Source organism: Mauremys reevesii, linkage group 5 (genome assembly GCF_016161935.1).
Source record: "Mauremys reevesii isolate NIE-2019 linkage group 5, ASM1616193v1, whole genome shotgun sequence".
Classification (NCBI taxonomy): domain Eukaryota; kingdom Metazoa; phylum Chordata; order Testudines; family Geoemydidae; genus Mauremys; species Mauremys reevesii.
The window spans coordinates 106,816,024-106,843,707 of record NC_052627.1 but is presented as its reverse complement, the minus strand read 5'-3'; the positions used below and the strand labels follow the sequence as shown (position 1 = coordinate 106,843,707).

The following is a 27,684-nucleotide window of genomic DNA, read 5'->3' as shown; positions in this document are numbered from 1 at the left end:
GAGTGCACTGTGCAGTCCATGGGAGTGGCGTGGGGTTTAGGATGGAAGACCAGGAGATGGATGAACTGGTTGAGATGAAACTCAAGACCCCCTTTGGGAAGAACTTAGGGTGAAGGTGCAGGGAGACCTTGTTTCTATGGGAAATGGGGTCAGCCATCATGGCCGTCAGTTCACTGACCCACCAGGCAGAGGACCTTCATGGATAAGTGGGCCAGGGAGCATGCGGCCAGGGGTTTGAATGGAGACCGGGTGAGGGTAGACAGCACGAGGTTGAGGTCCTGGGGCAGGGGCCTGTTAGCACTGGCAGGAAGAAGTTCATCAGGCCCCTCAGAAACTGGGTAGTGGTAAGGTAAGGTAAGGCTGTCCATGGGAGGGAGGAAGGTGCTGAGTGTCACAAGATGGACATGGATCAAGCCGAATGCAAGGCCTGAGTTTTTGAGCGCCAGGAGGTAGTCTAGGATGATGGGCACAGAGACAGCATGGAGGGGGAGGTGTCATCATTGTGCCCAGGAGGTGAAATGCTTCCATTTTTTGGCATAGCATGCCCTCATAGCCTCCCATCTACTCTGTGTAAGAATACAGTGGATGGTGCTGAACAGGCATTGCCTACGGCCAAGCCCCATCCAAAAACAAGCCGTCCACTGGAGCAATCCCAGGTTGGGGTGGCAAACCCTGCCATGGTCTTGGGTGAGATGGTCTGGCCAGTTGAGGAGGTTGATCGGTGGGCAGGCCAACAGTCTGAGTAGGTCAGGAAACCAGATCTGTCGGGGCCAGCACAGGGCTAGCAAGATGACTGTGGCCCAATCTCGGTGGATCTTGCAGAGGACCTGATGGAAGAGTGAGACGGGGGAAAGCATACCAAAGACCGCCATTCACCTCTGGGGTCCTGACCCCTGGCTGCCCGGAGAAGCAGAGGGGGAACTTGTGGTTTGCATGGGTGGCAAAGAGGTCCCAGAGGTGGGGTGCCGGAGGTCCAACAGATGGCGTGGAGCATGGGGCCATGGAGTTCCCACTCATAGTTGATGTACCAGGTTCTGCTGTGTTCGTCAGAGAGTTCTGCGTCCCTGGGAGGTATGCTGTGTGGGGCATGATGTTGTGGCAGAGACACCAGTTCCAGAGGTGGATAGCCTCTGTGCAAAGTGACCGGGATCTGGTGACACCCTGTCTATGTACGCCGTAGTGATGGTGTTGTCTAAGAGGATCTGAATGTGCTGGCCATGGAGAAGAAGCAAGCATATGTGGCAGGCCCGTTGGACCGCATGCAGCTCCAGTGCATTGATGTGCATGTGAACTTCCCTGGGAGTCCACCTTCCCTGCGTGGTGTGGCCTGCCAAGTATGCACCCTACCCTACCAGGCGTCTCTGGTGAGGGTGGTCATGGGGATGGAGGTGGCGAATGGGGTGCTTTGGAGCACTTTGGTAGGATTGGTCTACTAGTTGAGCGATGCGCGGCCTCAGCTAGGAATAGTCAAGGCTGAGCCCAAGTGAGTGATATGGGGCCTGCAGACCAAGAAAAGCCACAGCTGTGGGCAGCACATATGGAGGCACGCGCATGGCGTGTGACCGAGGAGGCAGAGACAACAGTACACCGTTATGCGTGGGTTTTGGTGAAGTGGTCTGCTGGGCAAAAGGCTCGTGCTGCGATTGAGTCTATGTGCACTCTGATAAAAGTACTGAGTAAGTGGAGATCGAGGCTAAGGCAGAGGCCCCTATCCTCCTTCTAGATACAAAAGTACAGGGAGTTAAAGCCCCTGCCGACGAAGCGGGTGAGCAGAGCTCCCTGGGGTGGTGGTGTTGGTGAGGTGGGAAGGTAAGGAATTCTATCGAGTAGCCATCTCATAGTATCTCCAGTGCCCATCGATTAGTGGTGATCTTCCACCATTAGTGGGCAAATAGAGCAAGATGGCCCCCAAAGATGGCACAGGGGGCTGCAGGCAGTGACGGGGGGTTCGCAGCTCTTGACGCATAAAAATTGGGCCTTCTGCTGCTGTCAAGGTGTGGCAGCGGAAGCCAATGGCCATGAGTGCTGGGAGTGAGGGCACTAGCAGGCTGGCTCTTGGTACCTAGTGTATGTGGGTTGGTACGGCAGGTGTGTGGGGGGAACTATAGCTTAGATTGTTGGTGGCAGGGCTGGGGGGGGTGTAGATCCCAAAGGACTGGAAGGTCACCCACGAGTCCTTTAGTGAATGCAGGGCCCTGTCTGTTTTTGTGGAGAACAGCTAGTCCTTGTCGAAAGGGAGGTCCTTGGTGGTGGATTGGTCCTCCCTGGGAAAACCAGACCACTGGAGCCACGCGTCACATCTCTTTGCCACCCCTGTGGCCAAGGACTGGGAAGATGTTTTTGCCGCATCCACTGTGGCCTAGAGGCTGACTTTGGCCATCACATGGCACTAGTCCAGCAGGGCCTGGAACCGCTGGTGCTTGTCTTGCGGGATGTCCTCTAAGAACTCTGCCAGCTTGGTATAATTGTTAAAAATATACTTCACCAGCAGAGCTTGATAGTTAGAATTGAAGGGCCTCAGAAGCATAGTCTTTGTGACCCAGGAGCTCCAGCCGTTTCGCTGCCTCATACATGGGTGTGAAAGTGGTAGAGTGCTGACTCAATGACCACGTGTGTGACCAGTGAGGCTGGAGGAGGGTGGGAAAGCAGAAAGTCAGCCCCCTTAGCTGGCACAAAGTACCTGCATTCTTACCTCTTGAGTGTCGGAGCACAAGATGCCAGTGTGTGCCACACAACTCGGGTGGGTTGTAGCTTGGCACTGTGAATGGGCACAGCTACACTCATCAGACCCCGGAGCTGGAGAATGTCCAATAAATGGTCTGGTTGGTCCTGGACCTCCTCCAAGGGGATGCCCAAATCGAGGGTTATCCTCTGTAGCAGCTCCTGTTACTGATGGTGATTGTCAAGAGGGAGGGATAGTTCAGTGGTTTGAGCATTGGCCTGCTAAACCCAGTGTTGTGAGGTCAATCCTTGAAGGGGCCACTTAGGGATCTGAAACAAAATCAGTACTTGGTCCTGCTAGTGAAGGCAGGGGGCTGGACTCAGTGACCCTTCCGTTCTAGGAGATAGGTATATCTCCATTATTATTTATTTTATCAGGAGGTGAGAGGATCGATGGGATCAAGGCCTCATCTGGAGAGGAGGGTGCTGCAGTTGGGACCGGTGGTGCCAGATCGAGCTCCGGATCCTCCTTTGGGTCTGAGATGATCAGAATCAGCAGAGGAGCTAGGGTGGGGATCTGCTGTGGGGTTTGTAAGCGCACTCGCAACTGTCCTTGTGCACCTTCTCACGTCTTGGTGGTGCCGATGGATCCGGGAGTGAAACCAAGGGCAAAGCACTCATTGCCGGTGATGGGCAGTGCATCACTGGCACCAGCGGTCTGGGATCAGACTCCACACAAGCCTGGAGTGACTCTGCCATGAGGAACTTGCAGAGGCACAAAAGTTTAGTGTCACAGATCCTTGATGGGAAGGACTTGCGGATATCTCAGTGGGTGACATGGTGTGTCTCGCCTGGGCAGTAGAGGAAACGTGTGTGCTCATCACTTATGTAGAATGAGTGAGGGCATAATGTTCAGTTCTTGCACCCTGGAATGCGAGGCATAATCCTCCAAAGGGGTTGGGAGAGACCCCAGAAGGGGCTACTATATACACTAACTAATGTATTACAGAAGTACGAATTAAAAAGGAAACAGAACTATCTACCGTCGTACTTGTAGAGTGTACGAGTGCGAAGGGAGGATTCCAACTCCAACCATGCGGTAAAAAGGAACTGATGGTGCATCGTCCTTCATGGCCTTTTATAACCTCGCACGGAGTATATGGTGACATAAGGCGGCCACGCAGGTCAATGGACACAGCTGCTGAAAAGCTTCCAGCTCCGGTGCATGGTGCACATATGCACCCACCTTTGGAATTCATATAGGGACCATCACTCGAAGAAGAACCAATGTTTTAGATTCTCGGTTTTGACTCCCGCACTTTTTATAAGCCCTACACTCATTTAAAGCTTTGTGGGGGGAGGGGTCCAAATAAACTCGACTTGAACCTTGGGCAGAGCTGCAGAAATCCAAATTGAAAGAATTCTAAAGGTTTACCACATGCACATTTTTTCTGGACACTTCAGACTTGTGTACAGATGCATTGTTCAGGAGATGAAGGCAGGCGCACACTTCTTTTGCCAGATTGGGTTTGAGGCTTTGGGAAAGGAAGGCTATAGTTTGGTGCCTTGCCTTTGGGAGATAAGCTATGAGGAAAACCCAAAGTCAGATCAGGGCTGCCCACTCAGCTGTGACTCAGACAAAATGGGCCCTAATGCCGCACAAAATTATGCATGTATTTAATTTCAAGCATACAGGTAGTCCCACTGAGTTCAAAGTGACAACTCAAGGGCTTAAAATTTAAGTATCTACATAAACCTTTGCAAGCCTGGGGCTCAAATGGGGTGTAATACATAGGTCTGCCATATCCTCACTCCTCACTACAGCTGCTGGTTGAAAAATTGAGTGAAAATGCCTAGAAAAAGTTGGAGCATAGGATTGCTTTCTCCCTTCTCCACAATTCCAGCAAATCCATGTTTTTTTAATTATATTCCTACAAATTAGGTTGGTACAGGAAGGGCCGGCTCCAGGCACCAGCCTACCAAGCACGTGCTTGGGGCGGCACCTTGGGAGGGGGCGGCGATCGAGGTTTGTTTTTGTTGTTTTTGGTTTTGGGTGGGGACTTGGGCGGCACGACGCGGTGCTAGGAGGCGGGGACTTGGGTGGTGTGACGGGGAGCTGGGGGGGGACTTGGGTGGCGAGGCGCAACGCGATGCTCGGGGGGGCAGGGACTTGGGTGGTGTGACGCAATGCTCAGGGAGCTGTCAGGCGGCGCTCACGGGGGCAGGGCAGCGCTCTTTTTTTTTTTTTTTTTTTTTTTTGCTCAGGACGGCAAAAATGTTAGAGCCGGCCCTGGGTACAGGAGAACATAGCGGAAAGGAAATTACACTTCTTCTGACTCTTCCTGTACCAATCCAGACAGCCTATTTACATAAAAGCCCATGTGATTTGTTCTTGATATAATGAGGTTATAGATAGAGAGCATTTTAGCAGTAAATAAAATTTACCACAACTACTACGGAAACAGCTGGTGACAAACCAGTATTTATGCCCCAGCTTTCTAGAGCTTTTCCTCTCTGTTTTCTTTTACTGGCTGGAGGACAGAAATACCTACAATATGGTATAGAAAAAAACTTTATGAGTAAGAAAAATTATTCCTTCTAGAATAATTTCTTCACATTGCCTAATGAATCTACATGCTGTCTATAATATATATATATTATATAATATATATATATATATAGTTAACTACTGGGTAATATGTTTAGAAATTTTTACACTACCTTAAAGAATAAAAAGAAGTACTTAGGTATTCATATTCTGCAGTTAGTTTGTAGGTATTATGCTGCTATATATTAAAAGAATGTTGGGCCAGTTTCCATTAACCACAATAAAGCTACTCTGGATTTAACACCAGGATAAATGAGATCTGGATCACTCTACCTAGGTTAATACTGTACAAAATTGAACCTGAAAACCTATGCTTGAAATGAACAAACCAGAACATCATTTTTGTTTTTCTGTTTTCTTTTTTCAAAGCTCTTAGTATACATAGGGCTTCCCTTAGGTGTGTTCAAATCCCCTAGAACAGAGGTTTTCAAACTTTGGTCTGGTCCGCAAGCTCCATTCAGGTGGTCTGCAGCTAGCTTCCTCTAAGGTGCGCACCTGGGCAGCTGCACACAAGAAAATGAAGGGCCACCCACCTAATTATTGGAGCCGTGCAGGCATGGCTCCCGAAGGCCAGCACCTCACCTTACACGTGCGTCTTCTCCAGGGTCCAGGCACCTAATTAATTTGGGACGTGCAGGGCTGCAGCAGCCAGAGAAACAGGCAACTTTCCCCAGGTCCAAGGCTGCGGCAGCTGGGGAGAGATGGCCCTTCTTCCCAGCCTCAGCTCTGTGGCTGCTGTGGCAGGGGAGAGACCACCCTCCTTTCCAGCCTCAGCTCAGGGGCTGCTGCAGCAGGGGAGAGATAGTACATCCATCACATTAGAAAGGTCAGACTACTGATATTAAAATATGAGTTGTGTGCTTTTATTTGTAGAACAAAAAAATGTTAATTATTATAATTTTTTTTATATAGCACTTTTATCCAATGTAATTTACAATAGTTAGCTAACGGTACAAACAACATTTGGAAAGATCATTAAGTGGTCTGCCGCGACACTCAGCAATTTTCAAGTGGTCCGCGAAAAAAAAAGGTTTGAGAACCACTGCCCTAGAAACTATAACAGAATAAGGCCAAACATGCCCTCCCTTTTTTAGGGCTTATTTCACACATGATGAAAAAACAACACAATAACATGGGAAAGATGCAGGAGGTCCTTTTACTGTGACTTTTTTCAGTAACAGACAATAACAGCAGAAATGTGGCTAGAAAATTGATGCAAACAATTCTTTGCCAGGGTTGCCTCTGTTGAATAATATATGCTAATATTATATGTATTATCCACACCATATTAGTATACATTAAGCACAAATAGCATTAAGCACAAATATTATAGCAGTTATATTGCCTAAATTGGCTATGTTTTCTTTAACCCTGCTCACTTATGATAAGTTTTGCGTAACCCAACACATAGTCAACCTGTGGAACTCATTGCCAGGGGATGTTGTGAAGACCAAAAATACAGCTGGTTTCAAAAGTGAATTAGGTAAGTTCCTGGGGGATAGGTCGATCAATGGCTATTGGCCAAGATGGTCAGGGACAAAATCTCTTTCTCTGGGTGTCCCTAGACCTCTGATTGCCAGAAACCGGGAGTGGATGACAGGAGACAGATCACTCGATAACAGCCCTGTTCTGTTCATTCCTTCTGAAGCATATGGCATTAGCTACTGTTGGGAGACAAGTTACTGGGCTAGACAGACCATTGGTCGGACCCAGCATAGCCATTTTTATATTCTTCCCTTGCATTCACTGAAGTAAGTTTTGTTTTCAGCAATAGGTAAACTGTCAAGATCAGGACAGATGAGTGCTTTACCATAGCAACAGAAAGGGAGTTGCTCTCACAAGTCTGTACAGGAATGTCCCAAAGGAAGAGGACAAGACATCTGATTGTTCTACCCTAGTACAAACCTAGGAGGTGCCTTCACGTCCTTTGGTACCTAAAATACATGTGTTCAGAACAAAGATAAGTGGTACACCATTGTACCAGAAAAACAAGTTAGAAAGCTGATCAGTTCAATCTAGTTTCATATGATGTACATAGTACTTTTTACTTGTGAACAGGTAGGGTATAAAAAGATGGCTGGGGTGTAACTTGGGGAATTTGCCTTTTGTGATGTAAATGTAACAATGCAGCATGAGAAAGCTTCCCAGAGACTGGTATCATATAGAACTTGTGTCCTGTACTATATTATTATTATTGGCTTATAGCAATAATAGGATGACTGACATGGGTTATTTGGTCTCGAGTATATTTCGTAACGAACCAAAGTGTGATCAAGCAAATGACTATGCTCTATCAAAAATCTCTTCTGTTGTCAGTTTGAGGAGAAAGGAGGAGCAACCCATCAGTCCATCGATCGAAGATATGGATTAGGGCCCTCATTCTGCTATTGGCACCGCACAGAGCCTCCTTGACTTCAGTTTGCAGAGGTCCAGCTCATGGATCCAGATGCAGAATAAGGGCCCAGGTGTTTTCAAATAAACCTAAAGCCTAAACAAAATCTTGTTGCTGTTTTCTTTTTAAATATAGCAAAACCCCAATGAATTTGGTTTTTTACACACAGTAGTCACAGAACTTGTGCTTGGCAAAGGCACCTGCTTCCATGTTGTTCAGATTACAAGTACGCATCAATAATAAAAGAGTGAAAATACTTGTGAAATTGTCCTGTGTAATCACACATCATTGCCAGACTCTGAAAGAAATTATTCTCTTACAAACTACACATGTGAGAAATTTCAGACAAATTTAAAATTGGGATTATTTTAGCTAGTCATGACCTTAACGGTAAAGAGAATAGCAGCTCTCCATGATGGACATGACATAAAATAAACATATTCTTTAGAGGTGAATTGAAAGGCTTTTTGAATTCTATGACCTAAGATCATGGTTCTCGTTCAATATTTGATGACACACATCACTACTGCAAAAAACACACCAGGGAGTTGTGCTCTTTACCATGCTATTGATGATGTCATCTGCTGGGGCAGGCAAAGTGCAAGAACCCTGAAATCATGTCTCGGCATTCAAATGGAGAAAGAGCTTATTTTAAATGCTTATGTCATACAGTACATTTGCCATGAAGCCACATTTTCTAAATGTAAAGCTTGCTCCTGGAAACTACTTGTGCATGTGACTAATCCTTATTTATTTGAGTAGTCCCATTAACTTCAATTGGAGTTGAGAGCACTTGTCATCTCACAGGAGGCACTCAGCAAGATCATATGTTCTTATATGTCATTTGCATCTAATTCAGGTTGCCTTTTAAACGAACATTACATCAGCAGCACAGTTTGAGTTACAATGCTGAGAGATGCAGCTCTAAAATAATAATGGCTATTGCCAATGCATTGGAAAAACTTGAAATCTGGACCACAGCTAAAAAAGCTAAGTTGGTGAGCAACAGAGGCACATACATTCAGTCCTACAGTTAAAAACTGATAAAAGCACTTACCTCAAAACTCACAGATCCATTGTGATCAGTGTCAAATGCATTAAAGAGAAAATGTGCATAGGTTGTAGAATCTAAAATTTAAAAACAGAAAGTTTGTTCCTTAGTAAGTGCATTTTAAAAAATTACCTGGTACCCTAACACATATTTTCTTTAATTTTCTTCAATGAAAATTTTTAGCCAGGGCTAAATTTGAACTCCAACTTTAATCAGGTTTCTCTTTTTGCAGGAACAAAATTGTAATTAATTACACAAATAATTACATCCTCAAAAATAGCCTCAAAAATAGAGGCTATGTTCTAAAAAAATCTATCCTTATGTGTGCTCACCATCATTACTACATGGAAGGGATCATTCACTGTCGTATGACTTTATTGTGACTATTATAATACGCTCAGTATTTACAAAATGGTCTGAATTTTCTCAGGACCCTGCTCATCAGATAAGGGACCATAACTGGAGTTCTGTATCCTGAGCTGCAGAAGATGATGTTAATTTGTTCACTTTTAAGGTAGAAACGAAGCACAACTATCAATGCATTTGGTGGATTATTTTTATTTTGAAGGGAACCATGTTACCCAATTTGTAAATGAACTTGCCAGCAGGCTTCTACATGAACGAGCACTGGAGATGGCCACTGATTGTCTGGTGTGATCAGTAAGTTAAAAATATGACTGAACATTCAAACAAGTGATCCATTTATTAAACAACTATTTTATTCTCCCTGAGTATAGTGGATACTGCTATATTGACGTACTTTGAAAAATAAATGTAGAACATAATAAAAAGGTGCCAAACCTCTAAATCAGGGATCTCAAATCACCACGAGGGCCACATGAGGACTAGTACATTGGCCCAAGGGCCGCATCACTGACAACTTTTCATATAAAGGTACAAAGCTCCCCCCCATGCCCCTGGTCTCACCCCCACCCCCTCCTTCCATGAGGCCCCACCCCTTCCCCAAATCCCCGCCCTTGCCCTGCCTCCTCCGCCTCCTCCCCTGAGCGCATGGCTCCCTGCTCCTCCCCCCTCTCTCCTGCACTTGTTTGAACATATGTTACTAAGCGCTGCCAAACAGCTGTTTGGCAGTGGGAAGCACTTGGAGGTCGACAGAGGAGCTGGGACGCGGTGTGCTGGGGGGAAAGAGGGAGCGGCAGGTGAGGGGAGCTTGGCGGCCGCAGCAAATAACTCTGAGGGCCACTGTGTGTTTGAGACCCCTGCTCTAAATATCTACATATGGCTGTCTCCCGTTAGGGACTGCATAAGCTAAAAAGTGGAGATTGGTTTTTTTGGAGGATTTTCTGTGGTATTTGTCATCATAGCACCTGAGCACAAACACTAAGGAATTTGTCCTGACAACTCCCTTGTAACATAGGGTAATATCTTCTTCTTTTTATCAATGCAGAACTGAGGCACAAAGAGCTATGGGTATGTCTACACTATGAAATTAGGTCAAATTTATAGAAATCAAGTTTTTTAGAAATCGTTTTTATACAGTCAATTGTGTGTGTCCCCACACAATATGCTCTAAGTGCATTAAGTTGGCAGACTGCGTCCACAGTACCAACGCTAGCATTGACTTCCAGAGTGTTGCACTGTAGCTATCCCACAGTTCCCGCAGTCTCCGCTACCCTTTGGAATTCTAGGTTGAGATCCCAATGCCTGATGGGGCAAAAATAGTGTCGCGGGTGGTTCTGGGTACATGTCGTCAGGCCCCCCTCTCCCTCCCTCCCTCCCTCCCTGCCTCCGTGAAAGCAACGGCAGACAATCGTTTCGCACCTTTTTTCCTCGGTTACCTGAGCAGACTCTATACCATGGCAAGCATGGAGCCCGTACAGCTCACTGTACATCTCCTGGGTGCTGGCAGACGTGGGACTGCATTGCTACACAGCAGCAGCTCATTGCCTTTTGGCAGCAGATGGTGCATTACAATTGGTAGCCATTATCGTACTCCTGAGTGCTCTTTTAGCCAACCTCGGTGAGGTCGGTCAGGGGCACCTGGGCAGACATGGGAGTGACTCAGCCAGGTCATTCCCATCTTCTGCCAAGCACCCAGGAGATGACGATGGTTAGCAGTCGTACTGCACCGTCTGCTACCAGCCTAAGATGTAAAAGATAGATGGAGTGGATCAAAACAAGAAATTGACCCGATTTGTTTTGTGAAATCAACGGCCTGCTAAACCCAGGGTTTTGAGTTCAATCCTTGAGGGGGCCATTCTGTGTGACAGTTGTTTGTGTTTCTCCTTGATCCAAAGCCACCTCTTTTGTTGATTTTAATTCCCTGTAAGCCATGTCATCAGTCACCCCTCCCTCCATCAGAGCAACGGTAGACAATTGTGTCGCTCCTTTTTTCAGTGCAGATGCCATAGCACTAGGATCATGGAGCCCACTCAGATCACCGCGGCAATTATGAGCACTGTAAACACCACACGCATTATCCTGGAGTATATGCAGAACTAGAAGCTGCAAAAGCAAAACCAGGTGAGGATGTGACGGCAGTGCGGTGACGAGAGTGATTAGGACATTGACACGGACACTTCTCACAAAGTACAGGCCGGGCAATGTGCCCTGGCAATGTGCACATCATGCTGATGAGTTCTGCATGAGCCCTGCATGGTCACCTGTGCTGATCAGCTGGCCAAACAGGAAATGAAATTAAAAAGTTCGCGGGCCTTTTCCTGTATACCTGGCAAGTGCATCTGAGTTGAGAGCGCTGTCCAGAGCAGTCACAATAGAGCACCCTGGGATAGCTCCCGGAGCCCAATACCATCGAATTGTGTCCACACTACCCTAAATTTGACCCAGCAAGGCCGATTTCAGCGCTAATCCCCTTGTCGGAGGTGGAGTAAAGAAATCGATTTAAAGAGCCCTTTAAGTCGAAAAAAAGGGCTTTGTAGTGTGGACAGGTCCAGGGTTAAATTGAGGTAACACTGCTAAATTTGACCTATAATTGTAGTGTACATCAGGCTTAAGAAGTCTCATTTTAAGAAGTGAGAGCTCCTGCAGCAAAAAAACCCCAAAAAACAGATGACGTGACCCGGCTTATCAGACTCCTAGTCTAATGCCTTAACCACAACACCAGCCTTCCTCTCTCTGAGCTCCCAAGAGTTCTCCTCTGGATTTCCGTTCCCACCCTAACACACCCAAAACCTGTGGTAGAACACCATGCAACTTAATACTGCCTGAGGTATTATTTACTTGTCCTACTTTCCTCTCCACACTTTATGTATGTAATCCCTCCCTGCTTTATGTATTTGTATTGGCTTGTCTATAGTGCTCATTACCTTAATAACTAACTACCTCACAAACTTGAATTAATTTTAGTCTCAGAAGATCCTTGTGAGGCAAGAAAATGTTATTTTATAGATGAGGAACTGAGGCAAAGAGAGATTCAAGCTAATTGCCCAAGGTCATGCAGGGAAAACCAAAGATGAACTTAGCCTAGGTGTTCCTCTGGGAGAAGGGATGATCCTACCTGAAGGTGATAAATTTCTGCAGCCTCATTGTGGCAGGTGCAGCTCATTAACTCTAGCCTGGATGAGCTAATACTTAGTCCTGCCTTACGTGCAGGGTCATGGATTAGAAGACCTCTTGAGGTCCCTTCCAGTCCTCCAGTTCTATGAAAGTTACCCTCTACACTGTTCTGTTACCCTCCTGTTTCATCACCTTCCACATCGTATCACATTAGAATTTGTACTCCATGTCACATCTTCTGGCATTAGTGGCAGCGCTCCTGAGTGGCATGCTTACAGAACAACACAAGGTCTTATCGGGGAGTAACCTTGTTACTGCCTGAGAAGTCCTTTTCTGTCTAGCAGGATCTACAGGGGACTAAACCATTGGCTCCTGTGTACCCTATTTGCATTTCTGTTTTATCAAAATCATATTAACCTTGAAAAACTGGTCACACTGTGCAGGGCCAAAACAATCTTCTTGCATTGGCTCTATCAAAGGCATTTTCTCTAGGCCAGGGGTTCTCACACTTCATTGTACCACGACCCCCTTCTGACAACAAAAATTACTTCACGACCCCAGGAAGTCTGAGCTCGCCTGAGCCCCACTACCCTGAGTGGGGGGTGGGACAAAGCCCAAGCCTCACCGCTCTGGGCAGGGGGGGCCAAAGCTGAAGCACAAGGGCTTCAGCCCCAGGCAGGGGGCCTGCAACCTGAGCCCTGCCACCCAGGGCTGAAGCCCTTGGGCTTTGGCTTCAGCCCTGGGCAATGGGGCTCGGGTTTCAGCCCTGGGCCACAACAAGTCTAAGCCAGCCCTAGTGACCTGATTCAAAGGAGGTCATGACCCACTTTGGCATCCCGACCCACAGTTTCAGAACCGCTGCTCTAGGCTGTATCATGCACTCCTAGTGGAGGCAAAATTCCCATTTTGAACTTAAAAAAACCCAAACCAAAACTCATGACTTTTATCTGAATAAGGACTGCAAATAGTCTTAGTCCTTATTATAGTATGTTAATTAGATATTATATAAATTAATTATTGTAGGAACAAACCCTGCACTGTTTGAACATATGTTACTAATGCATCTTCATTGAATTCAAAAAGAAAATACTGTTGAGACATAGACAATCACAACACTGGATGGATGGCTAAGTACCAACCACCAGTCAAATCCCCATTTTAATTTATTATTTCTTTATTATTTCTGGTATTGGAAGTTTGAAGACTCCAATATAGATCTGAAATTTTAATACACAAAATTTCTGGATTGTACTGAGAGAAGATTTGTTGTGTTGTGGAGGGTGGTATGGGAACTGTCTACAGTAACTTATGTTTATTACAAAATTATAATTCAATGAACACTGATTATTTAATACATTTTCTCACTATCATGGTAAAGTGTTCCTGTTTATTTACTGTCTGTTGAGAGTGAATATAAATGTGTTAAGACACAATTTTCTATTGTTTACTGCCTTGTCCAGCCCATGCATAGCTGAAGGGATACAATTCAATTTTTAATTCTCATTTGTATCATGATGTATGAATAAAAATAATCCATGTTTTCACAATCTTTTCTTTAGAGTGATCTGTTTGTATATTTAAAAATATTCTTTAGGTCACTGTTCCTGCAGTCTTTGTGCAGGTAAAACACCCATTGAGGATGACTGTAATTTTGCCTGAAAAAAAGACTGCAGAGTGAGGTACTTTAGTGTTTTAAGTAGAGCTACTTAATGTGATCTCTTTCCCACTAAATCGTGAATGTTATTCACTGCAGACAGAGCTTGACTTTTTAATGAAATACAGTTTCTCTTCAATGCCCAGGAATCATAACTAGTAGGATACATTAACATTTTGGCAGGCTGCAGCAGGGACAGATATAAAGTCATAATTTGTTTGAGATTCATATCATGTACCTTAAAGCATCTTAAATATATGTTTTATTGAAGAAAAACAGAAGTGGTAGCTACTATGCACCCACCAGCATCCCACTGAACATCAAGGGTAAACAATTTAATAATGGTCCAGTGAGTCCACTGTTATCTGTGACCTGAAAGGTTAGCGATCAAGTCCTAAATTATATTTTTGGTGGTATGTAAACACATCAGTTGAATTGAACATTGAATGCTGGGAGGCAGTGTGCCCCTTCCTTCACAGATACTGCAATGGTTTTCCTATATGCTAGAGAATTTAATGCAGCTACCTTAATTGGGTGCTTTTATAATGTAAAAAGCTTTTCTGAAAGCTATTTTTGCCTTATAAAACATGTTCATTTTACTGTAGTTCTTCATCATCCCTTTGTTATTTGGAACCCAAATCACTCTCTTGTCCCCTTTCTACCCCTCCTTCCCACTTCTCCTGTACTTTAATGAAATGACTTGCCTGGGAACATGTGAAACTAATGTCCTGAGGGCTGGTGGAAGTCGCTTGATTACCATACAGAGGAAATGTTACACCACAGTTGGCTTCCTCAAATGGAATGGGCAGATCCAACAAGAAGTTGTCTCATTTTTTGTATTGTTTACACTATATGAGCTGCTGATGCACATAGCTACATACAGTACAGGAATGATGATTCTAGGTGTATACCACACCTGTTTCTTTCTAGTTAGCTAATCTACAGTAACTCCTCACCTAAAGTCATCCCAGTTAATCTTGTTTCCTTGTTACGCTGCTGATCAATTAGGGAACATGCTCATTTAAAGTTGTGCATTGCTCCCTTCTAACGTCATTTGGCAGCTGCCTGTTTGTCACTGATTGCAGGAAGAGCAGCCCGCTGCAGCTAGCTGGTGGGGTCTTGTAACGAGGGTGGACCGGCAGCCCCACTATCAGATCCTCACTCCCCTAAGTTCCCTGTGCTGCAGCCGCCCAGCAGGCTATCAATTGCAGGCTATCAATTGCCAGCAGTTCAGCTGTCCCTCCCCACACTGCCATGTGTTGCTCCTGCCCTCTGCCTTGGAGCAGCTCCCAGAGATTCTTGCTTGCTGTGCAGGAGGGTGGGGGGGGGCTAATGTCAAGGTGTCCCCCTCCCCACTGCTCCTGCACCCCGCTTACCCCTTCTCCATATAGAGCAAGGAGGTGACATGAAAGGAGAGAGACATAGAGAGCTTGAAGCAGCAGCTGCTGTCTCAACTTCCTGATCCATTTAAAAAGGCAATGCACTTAAGAGTGGGTGTGGGTCAGCTTACTTAAAGGGGCAGCGTGCATCTCTCTCTCTCTCCCACACCCAAGGTGTGTGTCTGTCTCTGTCTGCTATACTGTCTCCTCTCCCTCGTGTTCATGCTGCCTTGTGTGAGAGGCTACATTAACAACAATGTGTTAACCCTTGAGGGCTCAGCCGAGTGCTAGTTCATCATTTAGCAGCAAGGTATTTCCTGGAAAATATCCCTCCCTCTTTCACCCTCTAACTTCACCACCTCAACCAAGCTTCACAATCATCATAGCTGTGAACAGTATTAAATTGTTTGTTTAAAATGTATACTGTGTGTATATCTATATAATATATAGACATGAATACTGTGTGTATATCTATATAATATATAGTTTTTTGTCTGGTGAAAAAAAAAATTCCTGGAACCTAACCCCCCCTCTGCAGCGTGGGATGCAGGTCACTTGCTGGGATCATCGAGGTATAGCTCACTCAATCAATTCCCTGCCACTGCAGGGACCTCTGGTGTTGATGCACCTCAGTCCCTCCCATGCTCTGCCTGTGGCACATAACAGTTTAGTCTCCTGTGAGCCTTAACACTTGGTCTAATTTTGGTTGTTAGGTTTAGTGTGCTGGTGCTGGGTGGTGTTGGTGGCCTGTGATATGCAGGAAGTCAGACTAGATAACCTGGTGGCCTCTTCTTGCCTTAACCTCTCTGACTCTAAATACATAGACTGTTTTGGCAAGACTTTCAAAAGAGCTCAGCACCCAATCTCGTCCTTTGTTTAGGAGTTTACATCTGATAATCTGGATCGGTTTAAATGTATGCATGGTGTCTGTAAATTATTGCACTAACAAGGCATCTTGAATACCCGAGGAGCAAAGAACTGACTTTAGTGTCAGACCCACACAGAGAACTGCACAGGTCAACCCGTGCACCTGCACAGAGTCCAATGAAGCTCCATGCAGCCGTCTGCCCTTGTGGCTCTCTGTGTAGGATCAAAGTCTTTATTCTAAACTACTGGAAATTCCTAACACAGATGAATATTATAATCCTTACCCAAGCAAATCTCTGTGTGGTTTTCTGCCTGAGTAAGGATTACACTATCAACTCACTATTTTTTCCTTTGTATATTGATATAATTTAAATAGAATGAAAATATCCTTTCACAACAAAAACTGAAAGGGAGACATGAATTTGTGTTGTACTTGCACTTCCGACAGTGCATAAATATTTTATCTCTGACTAGAAGAATAAAGTTTCAGTAGACAGTCACAGACGAATAGTTCACTTTTTTAATACCAAACTACTTTTTAAAATAATAATTAGGACATTGAGTCTTCTGAATATGCAAAATGTGAGTGTAAAGGAAAGCAAAATGACATTCTTTAGTATGTGCTTCTTGCAATGAAAATTTGGCTACGTAACTGGCCTGACTTTTGTAAATGAGTGAAGTTTCTGTATGGGATTTTAAAAAGCAGCTCTGTATTGGGCTAACTTGGCTCCCATTGAAATCAATGCCGGTTTTATCACTGGCTTTAATTGGAACAGAGTTAGGTCAATGCTGGACACTTTTAAAAATTCTACCTGCCATGCACTGAAATAGGAACCTATATCCCCAAATATGACTGACATATCAATCACTATCCTTCCTATATACTTCATAAGGATTTCTTGAATTTTACACATGTTAACAATATGGTAGCTCTAATGAAGAATACAATCAAGCATATTAGAACTGGGAACAGTGAGTTTAAGGAAACTGTGGGTGTGGATGTGGTTTATAGCTGAGCCACTATTAACATGTCCTCAAAGAATCTTGTGGTCTCATTCATACATTTGTACCTCTGTTCAATGTTAAGTACTCTAAGAAAACAGAAACATTAAGGGACAGATTCTGAGCTTATTGACATTAGTAAAAATCATAAATAATTCCATAGGAGTCAATAGAGTTACACTGATGTAAAACTGGTCTAACCAAAAGAAAAAGCAGGCCTTATACGCTATCTTCTCTCACAATCCCAACAGACCATATACTAAATTTATGGTGATAGCTGTTTACATGTTTGAATTTTTTTTAAATTAATGTAATTTATATTCCTCCTGGTTCAAGGAGAATTATGAGCAGAGATATGAGAGGTGGAAAGTGGAGTTACAATCATAACATTCTGAATAACTTTTATAAAAACCTCTGCAAGCATCTTTTTCAGAAGGATAAACACATTATTAGCTCTCCATAACACCTCCTATTATTGATGAATGAATTCCCTGGATTTGATACCTCTTAATGTGGACAAATATCAAGATGATATTAGTATGTGTGGAGCCCCTTTGAGAAATATGTAGAAAATAAGTTTCTCAATTCAGGAAAGCCTACATGCCATGGGTGAGAGCTTTGCCACTGACTTCAGTGGGGTCAGGACAGGGGCGGCTCCAGGCCCCAGCACGCCAAGCGTGTGCTTGGGGCAGCATGCCGTGGGGGGCGCTCTGCCGGTCACCGGGAGGGCGGCAGGCAGCTCTGGTGGACCTCCCGCAGGCGTGCCTGCGGAGGGTCCGCTGGTCCCGCGGCTTCAGTGGAGCATCCGCAGGCAAGCCTGCGGGAGGTCCACTGGAGCCGCGGGACCAGCGGACCCTCCGCAGGCACGTCTGTGGGAGGTTCACCGGAGCCGCGGGACCAGCGACCAGCAGAGCGCCCCCCGCTGCGTGCCACCGCGCTTGAGGCGGCGAAATGGCTAGAGCTGCCCCTGGGTCACGATTTCACTCTCTGTTCTTAAAATCATTTGGAACTGAGAATGCACAGTGCTTTGCAGTAACAAGCTCTATATAGCTGTGACATTTGTTTCATGTATTTTACCAACATTATATGAAGCAGGAGTAAAAAAGAGTGAGTTCTGTTATACTGGTCTATATTGGAGAATGCCTATTGGTGAAAATGTGGAAGATTGGAAGTTCATAGTTTCTTTCTTCTTTCTTCTGTTGCTTTAACTTGCTGAAGCATGGTGGATTACAGTGGGAAAAGTTGCTTTTTACAAACCAGGGTAACTTATAAATGATACTACAGTTTTATACTGATTGGTATAAAAAACTAGACAGATAGATAGCAGTTCTACCCTTCCCTTTTGAATGTTCCTGGTTGTTGTGGGTTTCAACAGTGGTAACCCACAATGATTACTACCCCTTTACCTTCTAGTTTTTTATTTAAAATAAAACTAATGAGTTTTTGTTGCTACTAATTAAGGTTTTACATAAAAATGAAAAGCAACAGCCATTGCCAGTTAGCTCCATGGAAACCTTCCACTCTCAGTGTTATAGGAAGAGATGAACAGGGACAACTGAATAGAAAAGAAGTGGGGAGGGAACAGTAGAAGGGAAAAGGGGTGTGTGGAGAATAAACACTGAAGGAAAATCTGAGGTTCAAGAAGGAAACTTTAGTCATAAGTGATTATGTACTTTCATTTCACTGAAATATGAAGAAGATTGAGAAATTACTGAACATCACAGGAAACCACATAAAAAGGATGAAAAAAGACCTGGAGTAGGGAAAGAAATCCCACTGAAGTTACTGGGATTTCACCCACTTACACTAGATTTGAATTTGGCCCATTTAAACTACCTCCAACACAAATTCCTACTGGGGGGAAGAGAGGCGAAGAGTAGCAAAGACATAGCTATATTAAAGTTTACAAGGAGATGAGCTGCTGAGAGAATCTTGATTTTCAAAAAGACTCAGATTGTGTATTCATAACTATATCCTGACACCTTGTAAATACCTCCTCTTTTTTATTAGTCATACATGCCTATAAACACGTCTATCCATTAAGATACTTACAATTTTCTACAGAACTTTATACAACCAGTTTATTGATATGAACAATGGGCTGATAATCCAATTTAGAAATTCACAAGCGCAGTTCTCTGTAAATGCTAGCAATGCTAATTATGTCTGCAGAGTACTCACCTCCCTGTGGAAAGAACTGAGAATAAATCTCTTTGAAGGTCTCTTCATTAACAATCCCACTGGGACACTCCTAAGGAAAGTCACAGACAAGACATATGAGTAAACTATCCATTTACTGCAGTGCAAACAAATCAGTTGTTCATGAGATCATACAACCAAGTGATAAAGCTGATATAGGTAAATCTGAGATATTAAAATACCGAAAAAACAAAATCTGATTCTTGCATTTTAAAACAAATATTAATAATTTATCACTTTAAAGCCACTTTTTAATGAACTTCCTCTTCTATGCCACACCTAAACGTCAGTATCTTCACAGAGCTGGGTGACTGACACAAGCAGCACTAAGCTCTGTTGCAGTCCTTCCTCTATGGAAATGTCAATGTAGCCTTTGGCCATAGGCTACCTCACAGCTGTAGACAGCACTCATGCTGAATGGAAGCCAGCTACACAGCACTGAGGTAGTATTCCCTTCAGACTTCACCTCAAGGGTAAAGGATGTGGACATTGAACTATGAAGAACCCAGCACAGAAGAAGAAAATCAAGCCCTGAAGATCCTCCTGTCCCATTATTCCTTGTGTGCGGACCAAGTTAGTTAGAGAGGGAAACAAGATGACTGGAAGGTAGGCTAAAGGGCAGGCAGATTAGGAGGAAGGCAAAGTGAAAAGGATATCAAGAGAGAAAAAGAAAAATAGAATGGTGATTTTATAAAAATGATCTTTGGAGACAGAAGAAATAGAAGAGAGATGGTGTTATCTACTGGCTAGTGCAGGCAACTTGGATCTGAGAGATCTGTGTTCAATTTCTCATTTTGCCAGTGACTCAGTGATTGACCTTGGCAATTCACTTAACTTCTCAGTGCCTTAGTTTCCTCATCTATAAAATGGGGATAAGAAAACTGACCCACATTGCTAAGATCTTTAAGATCCTTGGATGGAAAGCACTATACAAAGTATTTTTATTAAACAGAAAGGAAAGGAAAGAAAAACTTTGACATTAGTACATTTAATTTTTATTTATTCGTGTGCTTACAATTTGGAGTGATGGGAAATTAGGAATTCATGGACCTAGCTTCAGGAAAGGGGACATGTGAGGTATTGGAGGATGAGATGAAGGTCATAAACAATGTGATTTTTCATGTGGGCTCATAAAAATCAAAACTGGGAACACTGAATGCATTCATAGTTCTAACAATCTATTCTAGATAGCAAATAGGAGTCTGTACGCTGATTTCTCTCCCTTTTCTTTAGTTTATAGAGAAAGACATCCAGAGTAAGCTCTTTTCATTCAGTGTGCAATCTGCTCTCTTTTTGGTAGGTCACAAGAGGCATAGTAAATATTAGCAACTCCAATTACATCAGTCCTTAGGTTAGGCTAGACAGTAGTGTCAGGAAGAAAATTGCCATTTCCTGACAGCATACAACTGTACATGTTAACTGTTACAAATAATGCTGTCACAGAGGAGATGATTTAAATGTACCCTGGAACAACTTGCCTGAATTATATTTTATGTTAGCTCAGTTATAAGTTAGCAACTGCCATGCAGCTTGGTTTTTCTAATGACTGTAACGGGAGCTGGATAAAATCTTTAATCTGATACTTATAGGATGAGAGTTTAACAACAAACTTTCTTCTAATATCACAGTTCAGGCAAAACTGGATCTGTCATTCCAGATAAAGGGTTAGTGGTCAGCTTTCCAGCACACATTAGCCCAGAGATACTCGCTGAAGCTCAATCTAGGACCTTATAAGCCACATATGGCTCTTAGAGACTTGTAGAGTGCACAGATCTGAATGTGGCTCCTCTCAGGTGGAACACACTCTCTGTGTTGCACTGAAATAGATGGGGAACGCTGATCAAATTCACCAGAGGCACCATTTCCCCTCCCATTCACCTAAGCAGCTGGATGGAAAATGTGCAATTGAAAGTAGTAAAGTGAGGAGGAAAAAATCCTTCCTTCTCAGAAGGCAGCAGAAGTGAGGAACAGGAGAAGAGAGAGGAGGAACAGTCCCTCTCGCTCATCAACCAGGTAGGTGTGAGAGGAAAGGAAGAGTGGGAGAGGGTGATGGTGTTAAATGGAGTATATGAGAGTCACAGATAGACACATGCTGACATTCTGACATTGGTTTGTGCGATTTGTGAGCAAGCATCGTCATGTACTGATGCAGAGCTGCAGTGTCATGACTGAAACATTGCAGCACCATATGGACACTGCACGTCAATTATTTTCCAGTTCTCTTTGTATCTGTTGGGCTTTATAAATTCTGTAGGTGTTGGTATAAGTTATGAGGAGGAGAAGAGATGAGAATAGGGGGGGAAAACTAGTGCAAAAATGATGATTAAGCTGCTTTTCAGCCAAGTGAAAGAAATTGATTTAGTTGATTAATTCAGAACTATGTGGAAGAGTGCCACTAGAACTAATCTCCATAAAGTACTGAAAGAGCCCAAACGAAACTTAAATTGAAAGGGCAAACTATTTTTAACAAAAGTTCACATTGCTCTGTGAATTATACTCTGTGGATCTTTGTTCGGATTATCCTTGTAAGAAAGTCCATTCAACACACTATCTGACACTTTACAGCAATGATGGAGGAATGGAACTTTACCATTTGCAAAAGCTGTTCCTTTCACATCAGCTTTCTTATTCATACTTGTCCTGTGTGGGGTATAAATCTCAAACAGTTGAAATAAAATAAAAGGAACTATGAAAGGATGTGGCAAAAGAAAAAAAAATTCCAATATTTTATTACTTCATCAAAATATTTTATGTCGATTAGAAAATGTCTCACTGAATAGTCAGCTGAGAATCCAGGATGAGAAGAAAGGAGAATGTTGTTATAAAGGACATGAGAGGCTATAAGAAAGAACCAAAAGATAGAAATAAAACCTGTACCTTTTGCGAGAGTTTTTTCCACAATTCAAGAGTGAAAACCATCTCTAGAATATAGTATTTAGAGCCTGATCCTGATCCCATTGAAATGAATCAGAGCATTACCACTTACTTCAGTGCAAGCAGGACTGGACTCTAAGCAGGTTACCAAAGAATGCTTAACTCTTGTGTCTTAACACAGAGCAAAAAGCCAAACATGTCTGTCTCTATTTCTTTATTAGTCTTTCTCCCGTCACCTGCTACCCATCCCTGAACTGCAATGCCTCCCTTCTTTTGTATCGACTTGAAAGTCTGCTCCAATTCCCCCATACCTTATGTGCATTACTTTTTGGAACCGCATAGTTCCCTCCAGCTCCCTGAAAACTGCTCACACAGTACTTGCCCACTACTTCCTTTCCATGCTATCATTCATCCGCAGGCTGAAGAAAATTAAAGAAAAACTTTGTACTTTTAAAGACCTTTCCATTTGAGGACTTCAATGTGCTTTACAAATTAAATCCCACAGCACCCCAGTACAGTAGATATATTGAACATGGTTTATCAGTGAGGCAACAGAAGTTAGCATCTCACCCTTAGGTGACACAGGAAGTCTGAGACTGCACTGTGAACAGAACACACATTCCCTGGCCTTAACATAAAACTATCCTTCCAGCTGTGTGAGTTGAAAGAAACTGAAAATAACTGGGTATTGTCACAAAGAATAGTAATGTTGAGTGTAGGAGAAAAGGGAAAATCTTTATGATCTTAGGACCACTGCCTTTAACTATATCACTGGTTCATCTATAGGAGTAAGGTTTGTAGAACTGGCCCCTTAATTAACTGACTTCTGTTAATTGGGTTCAGTGGGACTACTCACATGCATAAGTCGTCATAATATCTGATCCTTACTTTGTTCAATATTTTGAAACAGTTTGTAGGAATGATGCTATATGTAATAAAATAGGATTAGATATAATTTATATTCAAGATAAAATATAATCTCAAATAGTAAATTTTGTAAATTGCAATTTAAAAATTATCAAGAATTTGGGTCCTGATCCTGACTGATGCAGCACATCTATCATTTAGCTCCCATTGTAGTCACTTATTAAGATCAGGCACTTAAGAGTTTTCTACAAAGATGTGATACCCTCTGATTGTATAGATACAACCAGATGAAAGCATGCGAGCATGATTTAATTAGAGACAGAATTAGATGGATATTTTTGCATACTCAAACTTCATTTGTGGACAGATGTGTTCATGTAACACTTTGTCCGTCTTGTCTATTTAGCTTAGAACAGGGGTAGGCAACCTATGGCACGTGTGCCAAAGGTGGCGTGCGAGCTGATTTTCAGTGGCACTCACACTGCCTGGGTCCCGGCCACCAGTCCGGGAGGCTCTGCATTTTAATTTAATTTTAAATGAAGCTTCTTAAACATTTTAAAAACCTTATTTACTTTACATACAACAATAGTTTAGTTATGTATTATAGACTTATAGAAAGAGACCTTCTAAAAATGTTAAAATGTATTACTGGCACGCGAAACCTTAAATTAGAGTGAATAAATGAAGACTCGGCACCCCACTTCTGAAAGGTTGCCAATCCCTGGCTTAGAAGCTCTTTGGGGCAAGGTACTATATAACACTTAGCCCTGATATTAGTTGGAGTCTCTGGTTCTTACTCTAATAACAATACACAGCATCTTTCATTTAAGAGTGAGGGATTTTTTGTTTGCTTGTTTGAAACTCTAATCTCCTCTGGTACGCAATGTCACAAAACTAACAGCTTTTTTAACATCTTTAGTAATGTTAATTGCATATAATTATTCAGAACTAGATTTTATTAGTTTATATTTCTGTCTGATGTGTATTGCTATTACCTGGGGAGCCTGCATTTAGCTGAAACTGATACTGAAAATATATCACCATCAAGGTTAAAGATCCAGTGGTTTACATGAAAAGATAATTAGCGTCAACTTGATTATTATATTGTACACTCTGAGTGGTGATGAAGTGTGAGGTCTGCAATATCCCCAGACAGCATTTTTGCTGTACCTTTAATGGTTTTATTGTACACACATCCTTCTAGGAGCTGGCATTAACATAAAACATTACGTTCTATAACTGTGTGCAAATACCATAATGGAGTCCAAAATGCTGTTTGAATACAAACTTCAGATTTGAGAATAGTGAGCTGGGGTTTAGTTGCAGTACAAGTGAAGTTACAGTCACACAGGCTGAAGTGATCAAGATGACTAAAGGAATAGCATTATAATTTATCACTGTGACAGACTGGATTCAAACACCTTGTTCAACTAATTGTATATGGAATATCATTCTATCTCATATTGGCAGGGAAATCTCATTCTAGCATCCACTTAAATGAGAAGGCAGGGTAACACCTTTTAAATGTGCTCTATATGAAACATTGATGAAGACGAATCAGAAATGGCATTGCTAAAGGTTGCCTCTTGCTGGAATGCTCTTTTTCTATAATAGTGACAAGTGACAATCAAAAATGTGCAAGTGACAATACTCAAGCAGTCAATGGGACTATGCAATCCATCCGCCATGTAAAGGCCAGTTTCTGTCCTTGTGCATGCAGGCATATCATATAAGTCAACTGGAACCCTGTGGGAGCATACTCAAGGGCAGAATTTGGCCTTCTTTTGTTGTATACTTGGATATCCAAGGTACTTTAACTTATTCTTAAATAGATCTGATACAAGTCTAATTCTTCAACTCTCCTAAAACTTGGTTCACATGGATAGAATCTGTTTTAGAAACTTGCACTAGATAAGCAATACAGATTTACTGTAGGTAAGTACAAATAATGGTGGGGCAGATCCTACCTCTGTTTTCTCCTCAGTGTAATCTTTAAATAATAATTCTGAGAGACAAGACAGAAGTAATGTGTTCAATAATGGACTTTTTTCAAGAGTGTCTGGTTCTAATTTCCATTAGTGTAACAATTTATTACTGCCACATATACTCTGTAAGGCAATCATGACCTAGCAACCCCATCTTAGGACAAGTAGTTCCAATATGAACTTTTGTACACTAACTACTCATGATAAGATACTATCTCACTTAAATAACTATTTTCTACTCCCTCCTTATCCCTTGGCAGTGTAACTTTAAAACTCTCAATTCTAAATGCTAATGAAAAGCTACAGGAAGGACTGGTCCTGCAAAGTGCTGAGTGCCACTTTTAATATGCTGAATACCATTACATTCTTGTAGGAGGTATTCAGTGCACCATAGAATCACAGAAATGTAGGGCTGGAAAGGATCTTGGGAGGTCATCTTGTCCAGTCCCCTGCACTGAGGGATCACCAAGTACACCTAGACCATCCCTGACAGATGTTTATATAACCTGTTCTTAAAAACCTCCAGTGATGGGGATTCCACAACCTCCCTTGGAAGCTTGTTGCAGTGCTTAACTATCCTTATAGTTAGAAATTTTTTCCTAATATCTAACCTAAATTTCTCCTGTTGCAGAGCAAGCTGATTACTTCTTGTCCTACCTTCAGTAGACGTGGAGAAGAATTTATAACAGCACCTAATACATTGGAAGACTATAATCAGCCCCCACAATCTTCTCTTCTCAAGAAATGCCCTTTTTTAACCTTTTAATATCACATGATAAGGCTCTTAGGGCCAGATTTTTAAAAGTATTTAGGCTCCTCCCATTAAAATCAATGGGAGTTAGGTGCCTAAAATACCTCAAAAATGTGGCTCTCAGTGTTCAGCAGTAAGGAATGACAGATTCATCAACACCACAGGCACACAGATACTACAGTGATGGGATATTATTTTTTCCCCCAACAAATAACTAGGGACAATAGCATGGTCTCCACAGAAGTCTGCAGACTACATTCTACAAGCTGAACTCTGGACATTCTCTTGTCTCTGGTGACTGGCCCTTTACTCTGGCCTCATCCCACCCCCTTCTTTCTCTCATGGCTCTCCACTGACAGCTTCATTCTCCTTGCCCTACATGATCCTTTCCAGCTTCCTTCCTTCCTTCCCTCCCTCCTCTCCTCCTTTTTCCTTCTGTCCCCTTTCCTCCTTTTCACTTAATTTCTTCCTTCCCATTTCCTCCCTTTTTTCCTACTCCCATGCTGTTCTCACCTGATTATGTAAACATATCACATTACTGCTATGTTTGCCCTCCCTTTCCCCTTCCTTCCTTCCTAACATTTGTCACACTTATTGCTGTGTAGTTTCTTCAATTAGGTTGTAAGCTCTTTGGGATAGGGATAGTGAATACCTATGTGATTGAATAGCGCCTAGCAGTACGAGACCCCAATTTCGATTGTGGCCTTTGGTTGCAATTGAAATATAAATAATAATAGCTATAAAGCTAAACTTTAGCTAGCTTTACTGCTGTGGATTTTGATGACTATAAGTACTTGGTCTTCAAGATCAAGTCCTTATTAGAACCTGCCCTTCAATGCTGATATTCTATACCAATGGCTAATAAGTTAATATAGGGAACCAATTTAATTTTCAGTGACCATAGGAGCATAAGTATTGCTATATCAGAATGGATTAATGATCTGTCAAGTCCAATATCTCAGTTCATCTGGACAATATGGCAAATGGCACAGGAAATTATAACCCTCATCCCAGTTGTTCAAATGACTCAGAAATACTTTTGTCAAAAAATTTCAACCAAAACATTGAAAAATAAACTTTCTTTGGAAACTAATTTCTGTGGTAAAATATTTTTTACTAAAATTTTAAATGGGAGATTTCTGAATAAAAAAAATTATTTTGAGTTAAAATCTTTTTGTTTCTTTTTTAAATAAACCTTTTTTGAAACATGGTTATTTCAAAACTTTAGATTTTTGTTTTTTTAAACTTTTCCTAACTGGACAAAAAAATGACATCTATGGAATACTTTTTTCTTCTTTTTTTCTCTTTTATTTTAATTTTTCCTGTTTCTATTCTGTAAGATTTAAATTTTTTTCCATCTTTGGAGTTACAAAAGGGCAAAAGGAAAAATTAAAAACGCTGTAACTTTGCCACTTTAACTTTTCAAAAGTTAAGAAAATTAAGAAGAGTTTGATAATCTCTAATTATATTATTATACTTGCAGTGAAATTTTTGTCTTCGCTTCTCCCAAGGACTGGTTTATCTCATAAGAACATAAAAATGGCCATACGGGGTCAGACCAAATGTCCATTTAGCCCAGTATCCTGTCTTCCAACAGTGGCCAATGCCAGGTGTCCCAGAGGGAATGAACAGAAGAGGTAATCATCAAGTGATCCAGCCCCTGTCACCCATTCCCAGCTTCTGGCAAACAGAGGCTAGAGACACCATCCCTGCCCATCCTGGCTAATAGCCATTGATGGATCTATCCTACATGAATTTGTCTAGTTCTTTTTGGAACCCTGTTATAGTCTTGGCCTTCACAACATTCTCTGGCAAGGAGTTCCACAGATTGACTGTGTGTTATGTGAAAAAATACTTCCATTTGTAAGGGTAGAGGTCAGGGTAGAGATCAACTAAACAGTCCACTAAGTAAAGACT

At 42.6% G+C, this 27,684-nt stretch overlaps 1 protein-coding gene across 13 annotated transcripts in view; it reads right to left on the bottom strand.

The window, feature by feature from the left end:
* Nucleotides 1-27,684, bottom strand: part of KCNIP4 (potassium voltage-gated channel interacting protein 4) — an 819,764-nt gene that overhangs the window by 15,170 nt on the left and 776,910 nt on the right. For all 13 annotated transcript variants that reach the window (XM_039540958.1, XM_039540954.1, XM_039540960.1 and 10 more), the window contains 2 exons: nt 19,273-19,342; nt 8,719-8,789 (listed from right to left, as the gene is read on the bottom strand). In XM_039540958.1, coding sequence (XP_039396892.1) covers nt 8,719-8,789; nt 19,273-19,342 — 141 coding nt within the window. The remainder of the gene's footprint in view (nt 1-8,718; nt 8,790-19,272; nt 19,343-27,684) is intronic.